Source organism: Mytilus californianus, unplaced genomic scaffold (genome assembly GCF_021869535.1).
Source record: "Mytilus californianus isolate M0D057914Y unplaced genomic scaffold, xbMytCali1.0.p SCAF_6, whole genome shotgun sequence".
In the NCBI taxonomy this organism is placed as follows: domain Eukaryota; kingdom Metazoa; phylum Mollusca; class Bivalvia; order Mytilida; family Mytilidae; genus Mytilus; species Mytilus californianus.
Window position 1 is genome coordinate 99,555,813 of NW_026262712.1, and position 10,883 is coordinate 99,566,695.

The 10,883-nt window shown below is 34.9% G+C and overlaps 1 protein-coding gene across 1 annotated transcript in view; it reads right to left on the reverse strand.

Moving 5' to 3' along the window:
* The window catches only part of LOC127705814 (uncharacterized), a 36,786-nt gene extending 26,740 nt beyond the window's left edge, over positions 1 to 10,046 (reverse strand). The window contains exon 1 of the mRNA XM_052210166.1: positions 9,750 to 10,046. Within this exon, the coding sequence (XP_052066126.1) occupies positions 9,750 to 9,846 (97 nt within the window). The 5' untranslated portion in view covers positions 9,847 to 10,046. The remainder of the gene's footprint in view (positions 1 to 9,749) is intronic.
* Between the last annotated feature and the right edge of the window lie 837 nt (positions 10,047 to 10,883).

The following is a 10,883-nucleotide window of genomic DNA, read 5'->3' on the forward strand; positions in this document are numbered from 1 at the left end:
TCGTCCATAAATTTCAGGGATCTGTTATTTAAAAAAAATACTACCTTAGACATAGGGAAACTGGTTCCCGGTACATTATATCATATCCTAACATACTGAAATGGGAACCAGATGAAATATGTTTTCTATGGACTTCGTTTACAATGTTGTTTAAACATAATAAGTTTTAATCAAATCTGATGACCTTCTTGTGGGCATTTTGCATGGTGCATGGATTTATGGTAGACTGGGTGATAAGAAAATTTTGAAATGTACATATTAGAGTCACAAATATTCATACTAGGAACTTAGGGAATGGTCATTTGTAACCTGAAAAGGGTGGGGGGGGAGGGATTAAGGGGTCTTAAACATATTTGGGATCAGAAAGGGGGATATCCAATTTTTCAATACTTTAAATGGGAGGGGGTATCGAACATTTTTTAGAAGATTTGAGCAATTCTGTATTTCAAACATGCAAAAATTATAACTTATTCGATGAATACTCTAAATCAATATCTGATTATTACCAGATAATAGTGTCTAACACTTGAATCAGATGTCATATATATATATATATATACAAGTCTAAATTGAAAACAACGTTCAAACCTATGATTGCGTTGGATAAAAACCGCAATTTTTATACGTGTGCATGCAAAACAAATTTCTTGTTAGAGGGGTCTAAATACAGCACAAACAACATTTCCCAAAAGACCAAAAAAGTGTAAAAGTATATTTTGACAAAACGCATTTGACTAACAGGTCGAGCAACAAATGTTCTTAAATCCTGCTGACTGCCATTGGCGATTGCCAAATAAACGGATCACAAGGTGTAAAAAATGGATCTTAACTATAAATTTAATACCAAACAGAAAACAATAAATTGCGACAAAGATGGTATACCGCAAACAAAGGTGCAAAGATTTTTTGTACACCATATCCGGATTTCGACAATTAATGTCTCTTCAGTGATGTTAGGAATCGAAACGGTATTTGGAAGGTCACATAATTTACCTCAATTTAGGATAGACTCTTGAATTTTGAGGAGTCAAAATAGGATGAACGGATCATATAAACCCGAAGGCAAATATAATACGAGCCCAAACGAAAAAATATAAACAAGTCTAAATTGAAAACAACGTTCATACCTATGATTGCGTTGGATAAAAACCGCAATTGTATACGTGTACATGCAAAACAAATTTCTTGTTAGAGGGGTCTAAATACAGCATAAACAACATTATCTAAAAGACCAAAAAAGTAAAAAAGTATATTTAAACAAAACGCAATTGACTAACAGGTCGAACAACGAATGTTCTTAAACCCTGCTGACTGCCATTGCTGATTGCCAAATAAACGGATCACAAGATGTAACAAAATGGATCTATATTATTAATTTAATACCAAACAGAAAACAATAAACTTGCGGAAAAGATGGTATACCGCAAACATGAGGTGCAAAAATTTGTACACCATATCCGGATTTCGACAATTAATGTCTCTTCGGTGATGTTAGGAATCGAAACGGTATTTGGAAGGCCATATAAACAAGTCTAAATTGAAAACAACGTTCAAACCTTATCCGGATTTCAACAATATATAAAATGACTGAATAATAGCCAACGATAAATCTTACGGGGCGATGGATCATATAATTATGATACAGTACACTACAAAATATAATATATAACAAGTCTAAAAGGGTACAACATCACCAAAAAATAACAATAAAATGAACAAATGTTAAATATTTCGGATAACAGATATCCTTCATCAGTATGAATATGATGTAAAATGAATCTATTCTGATTACAAAACTATAACAATCTTGAAATTTATACAATAAAACAGTTAAACCCGAACATCATAGAGACGCTTGTACAATTCTAATTTTTTTTGTAAACATGACGTGGGTTATAAAGCTATTGACAACAGAGTCTGCAAAGATATACTTTCAATAAAAATAGTAATGTGCGATATGAACTGGTGCAATTCTAAAATTTAAAAGGTGACGACAGCTACGATGTTACAACAACGATTGAGTGGAAATACATTCCCAATTAACAGCACTGACCGATGTAAGCTGGAATAAGATTTCAAATTTGAAAACGGTAGAGTATTTATAACAGAGGCTGCGTATTTAAACATCCCAAATAAATAACAGTTTGATTATGATTAGAAAAAAATAATAGTAAATTTTGACTAAGGTTTAATAATTGAACGTGACTGCGTACTTGTACATCCCTCCCAAATGAATTGAACCCTGTAATTTAAACTGGTATAATTAAAAAATTCATTAAAACTGTAAGAGTCCAGTACGGAAGCCTAAGTTACCGGAAACAAGTGATGGTAGGAAAAATGAGTGACTCATTCTATGTTTTTTCATTTATGCCCTCTGGGGAAACTGTCTTTAGCTTTCTTATCCAAAACCTTTCCCGAGCAAGTCTGTCGTCCCTTGACCAACCCTCGTTGTGGTCAATGATTGTGATGGTAAGGTTTTTGAGATCAGCTTGGGCAGTGATGGTGATACATGGCTGTGTACATTTTGTATATATAATTCGTCTAAACATCATCCCAACAATGTTAGATCTGTAAATTTGCTTTCGCAAATTTTTTGTTCTTCCCACACCGGGATTCGAACTCCGGCTCTTGAGATATCGTGACACCAAATCGCTTGTACTGTATCCGACGCGCTAGACCACTCGACCACCTGGGCTTCACAAAATCATAAAGCTTTCGGTGGCCGGGTGTTACCTTTCCTCGTCAGTTTTAATCTAGCGTCGTAATACAGTACATGATATATAAGGCATGAAGATGGAATTGTTACAGATCAGCTGAAATATCTATTGTAAAGGATCCTACAAATTAATGCAAGATACAGTCACAGAAATAATTATATTTATAAGTACGTCTGAACCAGTGACAACTCTACAACAGATTTATCCATCGGATCACCAGCAGTGATGGTGATACATGGCTGTGTACATTTTGTATATATAATTCGTCTAAACATCAGCCCAATAATGTTAGATCTGTAAATTTGCTTTCGCAATTTTTTTTTTTTTTTATATATATATATATATATAATTCGTCTAAATAACAGCCCAACAATGTTAGATCTGTATATTTGCGTAAGCACATTTTTTGTTCTTCCCTGGCCGGGATTCGAACTCATGCTACTGTATATATAACTCGTCTCAAATTTAGTACAACAATGTTAGATCTTCAAATTTGCGTTAGCAAATTATTTGTTCTTCCCTTAGCGGAATTCGAACCCTTGCTTCTGTGACATCGCGGCAACACCAATTGCACCTTGTCCATTGCCCTAGACAACTCGACCACCTTGGCATGGTACATGATGTATAGTAGCAAGTAGATGGTGTACCTTTCAGATCAGCTATTTTTGTAGTATTTGAACAAAATAAAATAAATTCAGATCCCCCAACCCCCAATGAAAGAAAATGACCAGTCCCTTGGATGTAAAACAAAGTAGCACATTAAACTTATCAAGACACCTTTCCCTGTAATCGTCCGACTAACGACACCTACACTTAACAGGTGAAATGGAGTGGTCGTACCAAAGATGAAAAATCATTCAGCTATAACATAAAATATACATACATATTCGACTTAACGTTATAATTTTTGAAAAGAACGGATATTGGGCAATGGTCATGGAATTTTCTTGGGTTTTTGTTGTCTTTATCTGGTATTGTAATTATTTACATGTACTTATGAACCTATGTCATTGATTCCTTTCCTCCGTTCCCGAATATTATAAAAATAAGGAGATGTGGTATGATTACCACCGAGACAACTTTGTTCTACCAAAATTCAAATGAAGTGGATGTAATCAATTATAGGCAACCGTACGGCCTTCAACGTTGAGAAAAATCCATACAGTATAGTCGGCTATTAAAGGCCTCGACTTGTTTGAAGGCGCCATATGATCTTCACGAGAAACACGTCGGGTGTCTTGAAAGAAGTTGGAATTGGTTACCTTTTCGGAGCACTTGAATTGATCCCTGTTTTACGGGGTCCGTGTTTTCTCGTATAGCTTTTGTGACATTGTCTTTGATTTTTTATTTTGTCTCTGGATTTTTTTTTTATGCGACTGTCTCAAGCCCGAAATATGTTGGTCTAAAGTATGTCTTTGCCTCAAGAATATTTTAAGTTAAAACAATTATATGCTGCGTCCTTGCATTCGATCTCGTTCAGAGTTCGCTTTATGTTGTGGGTTATGAGTTACAATTTTGACTAAAATCAGCAAAGACCCATCGAAACAACATCTGATACAAAAATTTAACAATTATACTTTTAAATATTTGGATGATATATTGGCTCACAATAATGACGACTTCAGTATGTATACTAAAGAAATTTATCCTGTTGAACTTACTTTAAATAAAGCTAATACTAACAATGACCACTGTCCTTTCATCGATCTTGATATCTATATCATTAACGGGTAGCTTAATACAAAATTATATGATAAAAGAGATGATTTTTCATTTCCTATCGTTAATTATTCATTTTTAGATGGTGACGTTCCCCTGTCACCATCTTATGGTGTTTATATATCTCAACTTGTACGATTCGCTCGTGTATGTAACAACGTATTAGATTTTAGCGAGAGAAATTTATGTGTATTACTGAAAAATTATTACACCAGGGTTTTCGATATCATAAACTAGTCAAAACATTTACTAAATTTTATCATCGGTATAAGTACACCATTCGTAAATGTAACTCAACATGCAGAAATCTTATACGTTCGGGTATTTCACATCCAATCTTTTATGGTAATATTCTTTACAAAGCACAAAAATGTCAGTATTCACCTCAAAAGCTAACAATACCTTTAAACAGACTTATTAAGAAGGGATATAGTTACGATACTGTTGTCAGGTCATTAAAGATTGCATATTTTGGCTTTAATATTGATTCACTTATAGGGTCTTTGCATCGGAATTAAACATATTTATTCTAAAACCAGTTGTTGGCATGACACGGGTTATGTTCTTCTCATATATTTTATGATGGTATAATACTAAACCCCTAACAGGAGGGATTGTGCCTGATATTCATATGATGAAGACATAATCTTTCAATCAGTTTAATTGAGGTCTGGAGCTGGCATGTCAGTAACTGCTATAGTAGTCTGTTGTTATTTATGTATTATTGTCATTTTGTTTATTTTCTTTTGTTTCCTATTCTGACATCGGACTCGGACTTCTCTTAAACTGTGCGTACTGTTGTATGTTTGTTTTTTCTACATTGGCTAGAGGTATAGGGGGAGGGTTGAGATCTCAAAAAACATGTATAACCCAACCGCATTTTTGCGCCTGTCCCAAGTCAGGAGCCTCTGACCTCTGTTAGTCTTGTATCATTTTTAATTTTAGTCTCTTGTGTATAATTTGGAGTTTAGTATGGCGTCCATTATCACTGAACTAGTATACATATTTGTTTAGGGGCCAGCTGAAGGACGCCTCCGGGTGCGGGAGTTTCTCGCTGCATTGAAGACCCATTGGTGGCCTTCGGCTGTTGTCTGCTCTATTGTCGGGTTGTTGTCTCTTTGACACATTCCCCATTTCCATTCTCAATTTAACGTATCCAACCGTATTAAAGATCACACATGGGTGTTTGTTTGATCTGTTGCATTGTGTGATTATATAAAAATATTTCTTCATGACTTGGTCCATGTTTGTTCTTTTTCTCATTATTGTTAAAGTCTAATTTGTGCTATTGGAACTCAAAAAAAATAATCAAAATATATATTAAACATGTGCAGTGTGTAAATGTTCTGTTAAGTTAAATTGCTATAAAGTATAGAATACATTCTGGAGGCATCCGAGGACAAAATTAAAAGAAGTTACAGAGCCATACGCCGCCCTTGTCAATATACATAAAACATTGTTTGATTACACATTTACTACTTAAATGATTTGTTCCCTTCAATTTCCCAATTTTATTACCGAAGCTAAAATAAAATAATGAGGACCTTCCATTTCTGAGTAGGTGGAAAGGGTATTGGGAGACAAGGAGAAAGGGGGCGGGAGAAAGGAGAGAGGGGGCGGGAGAAAGGAGAGAAAGGGCGGGAGCAAAGGAGGGAGAACTATCAAAGGGAGACGAACTTTAATGTTGAAAAAAAAATAGAGGTAAAAAAAACGAAAAAACTGGATACTAAATGTTCTAATAAATGGACAAATCTTTGAAAAAAGGCAACATTTATATTTCCCAAACCATTTTTGTAATCTGAAAACCCTCAGACAAATTATCAACAGGAGAATAGAGGCGGCAGGTCTTCCAAGAGGCACAAAAGACACAGTCAGGGTTCTTGACATTGGCATTGACGCTGTTGTACCTACTAAACTAGTTAAAGTTGACAAAGATTTGTTCTTTGTAGCAGATCAGAAAACAAAGTTAATCTTGCAGGTTTCTGTGAAACGAAAAGTTGCTGCCTATGGCTATGACCTTTTTGGAACAAGTTTATACTCGATTAGTGTACCAGATATGAGTGGATGTTTTGGATTAGCCTACTGTTCAAACTATCTGTACTTAGCCGATCATACAGCTGGTATTCTGCGCCTAGAATTGGATTCAAACACAGTCTCTGTGATTCTGAAAACTGGTACCGAAATCTGCAACCAACCACATGGAATTGCCATAGTTGGAACTGAATTAATATACTCTGACGTTGGGAAAAGAGCATTATACACAAGATCAAAGACATTGAAAATGTATCACTTAACCAACCTGATGTTGTTTTGTTCGCTGGGAAAGGAGAGGAAGGAAATGAGGATGGTCTTGGTAAAGATTGCCAATTTTCGCAACCATCAGGAATATGTACTGAAGGCAACACTCTGTTTGTTATAGACTCTGGATCGAAAAATATCAGACTTGTAACGTCTTTGTCACCAATGCACAAATATCTGTCTGTACTCCGTGATATTTACAAGTCATTTTCTGTGCATACCGAAATATTGGGAAGTGTTCATAGCGATGATATCAGGATGTCAATTTCTAAGTTGAAAGACGTTGAAAGTTTCTTTGAAAACTGCACATCTGAAGCCAAGACACTTTTACATTTGAAAATTAACTGCTTGCAAGGACCTCATGGCGTACCAGCCTCTAAAACAGAATCAAAATACTTGGAGAAAGTTGATATTAATTCAGCTCTTACGTTAGTTAATGAACAATTGCACAGTATGTTGCGGTTAAAAACAGAAACACCATCAGTTCTTGACTGTGCAAGGGATTTTCTCAGAGGTGTCGTTGAGTGTGTTAAGAGAGTATCGCTTTGTGGATATCATTATTTCACATCAAAGAAAACGTCAGGGTATGAGAGTCCAAAACAGTATCTATCCCTTGAACAGTTTCCAAAGTTTCAACGTGACAAGCCGTCCAGTGTCTCTAAAGAAGACGTGAAACTATTGTTTGAATTTAGGGACAGATATGGAAAAAGAGTACGACAGCGAAGCGTAAGAGCCGATACAACGAAGTTTAATGCAGGTACGCTGCCTCTCAACATGTACCAAAACAATATCCCACCTAAATATGCATCGATAGATCTGTCTGTTACCGACATTAGAATCAACGAAACAGCTGAAAACCCGTCACTTACAGAACCACGCACAATTGATCAATTGCAAAGTTCAAATGAACCCGCCGGACCAGTGTTTATAGACTATATTTATGATGAAAATGATTTGGTGGCGGTCATGTTGGATGACCAGTTGTCTCTCGGAAGTCTCACTGAACGTGTTTTTGAAACTGACAAAGTGTGCAAAGCGATTCTGTATAAAGAAAATGATGGCCTTGAATTTAATAAAGACATGCAAAGAGATATACCACTTAATTGTATATTAGAAAGTGTAATACCCCCTTTGTTACCTGGTCAGGTTGTATATACATTAGATGAGGAGATTTACAATAGGCTGACCAGCTCTCTTCAGACTGATACAATGACGATTAATGAAAAAGTTAGCGAGACGTTTGAGGAAGAGGAAATTGTACTGACTGTACTGAGCTGTGAAAGGACGAGACGTGGGAGAACTATTAAAAAACCAAGACACTTGATGGATTTCTATTAATTCTGTACATATTATATTATATTTTATAGCAAAACTTAGACAAATATTTAAGGCCAGATATATGTACACAGGTTTCATTAGTTTTCTTGTCTTATGCCTTTACATGTGGGTATCTGTTTCCTCTAAGTATTTGGCGTTCTTCTACAAATTTAAAAAGAAGGGATGCTGACAATGTCAGAGAGATACACTCCCTCCTCTAAACAATATTACATGTACTTAACGCGTTTTCCAGGTCACCTTAAAATATTTACGTTATCCACTTGACCATACAAAGTAAGGGGTTCTCGAGGACAGGGAAAAATAGAGATGACACTAAAAAACTATGTCTAATTTCATGATCCTCATACATGACCATACATATCAAAAATGAGTTTCTTGACATTGAGGCATGCACAATGCACCATTGACAACATTCCAACATTGTGTATTAATTTGCGTACGAGTCGGAGGCAGGCCTTGTTCGTAAAATCAGTATATGCTTTAATAAAGACCTAAGCCACCTATATATGGTCATATATTAATTCAAATTTGTATTAAAATCGATTGATCTGAAAAAAGACGGTTGTTAAGGTGGAAGATGGAAGCAGAGGGGCGGGAGAAAGGAGAGAGGGGGCGGGAGAAAGGAAACGTGGGGCGGGAGAAAGAAGAAAGGTACCCCCCTTTCCACCCCCTCATTTCTTATAATCAGTCAAAAAATAAACGTGAATTTTTATCAACAAAAGTTTTACAACCATAAAAGAAGAAAAATATCGGTGTGATAAGTATACATGTAGCATATATATAGAAAAGAGAAAGAAAACGGGAAATGTGTCAAACAGACAACAACCCAACAAAAAAAGAGCAGAAAACATCCATAGGCCACCAATGGGTCTTCAACGAAGCGAGAAAATCCCGCTTCAGTTGGCCCCTTAACAATAATGTAAACTAGTTAGGCGAAATGGACGCCACACTAAACTCCGAAACATACAAATGAACTAAAATTGTCGTTGCCAACTGTCGGAGTACACAGTCATTGAAAAGGTCTATGACATAGGAATAAAAATCTGCGGTATATCAATTCAGGCAAAGGAGAATAGGAATAATAACTTGTCTGTCGCTTTGCTGAAGACAGAAATAACACACAACGAAATCGATGTCTCGTTACAAAAAAAAATATGTAATATTGAAATAGGTATAACCTACGAAAGCCTATTAGGGTAACAAAAACAGAATATTTATCTCGTAATTACGAGAACCTATCGCGTAATTACGAGAAAATTATCGCGTAATTACGAGAAAACTATCGCTTAATTACGAGATAATTATCGCGTAATTACGAGAAAACTATCACGTAATTACGAGATAAGATTTTTATCTCGTAATTACGAGTTAATCATCGCGTAATTACGAGAAAACTATCGCGTAATTTCGAGATAATCATTTTTTATCTCGTAATTACGCGATAGTTATCTCGTAATTACGAGATAGTTATCTCGTAATTACGAGATAATCATCGCGTAATTACGAGAAAACTATCCCGTTATCAAGAGATAAGAAGTTTTTTATCTTGTAATTACGAGATAATTATCACATAATTACGAGATATAAATTTTTTTTTTGTGTGACCCTAATAGGCTTTCGTAATAACCTGTCAGTTTACCTTAACAAATCATCTATGTTAACATATATATTCATTACCCTTTAATGTAGAAACCTCTGTCTGAAACTTATGTTTCCCATTCATACACGTCCATATTCCATTCACATATTTTTGTTGAATTTCCTGTATAGTCATAATAACCTCAGAAGTTTTAAAATTAGTTTCAATTCTTCCGTAATTATGGAATGAAAGACAATCGTTTTTCGTGCATATTCCAACGACCTCCCCTTCAGTATCACGAAAATAAAGGGGATAAGATATATTACTAACTCTGCATACGAGTTCCAAATTGAATCCTTTAATTGTCCATGTTAGGCAAGAATGAAAAGTACTTGATGAACCTGAAGTAAAGAAGACAATACAAATTATTATTGTGATTGTGTTTCCTAACACAAATTGCACACTTAAAAATAAAATTGATCTATGAGAGTAGCAAAATGTTACTTAAATGACAGCTTAAAGAGAATGGCAGGAAAATTACACGCGGTTTCACAGCTGCTCGAATTAAAAAGGTAGAATCAAGTAGATTTTTTCATAAAACAATAAAGCACTGATCACTTGCATAATTAAATTTTATGAAATTTACTTTTAGCTGTATTATTATTGACCCAAAATTATAAAATTAACAGTCAGAGTTCGTATAACTCGTAGAATAACATATGTTAAGAAAAATAGTGTTGATTTCCTTAAATGGATTTTGAAAGATTTTTTCCTGCAAATATGTAGAAGTAAAACATGTTTATTTTTAAGATAATTCATGAAATATATAAAAAAAAAATAAATAAAAAGATGTGGTATGATTGCCAATGAAACAACTCTCCACCAGAGACCAAATGACACAGAAATTAACAACTATAGGTCACCATACGGCCTTCAACAATGAGCAAAGCCCATGTTCATTCACATATGTCGGGTTCAAGGTAATAAAGAATACAGGTTGTATACTGACAGACTACATGTTTATATTTATTTCAGTGAAAATAGAATACTGTGTTGTCTTAATATCATATTATTATGGAACAATCAGAGATTAACACATTCGACAAATATATGTTACACTGCACACACTTTTAACCTAAATTAACCTTCCAGAAAAAACGTTTGTTTTTAAATATCGTCCGTTTAATTGAATTAAAGCTTAAATCACCCAGAAAATTTATTACACTACGAAG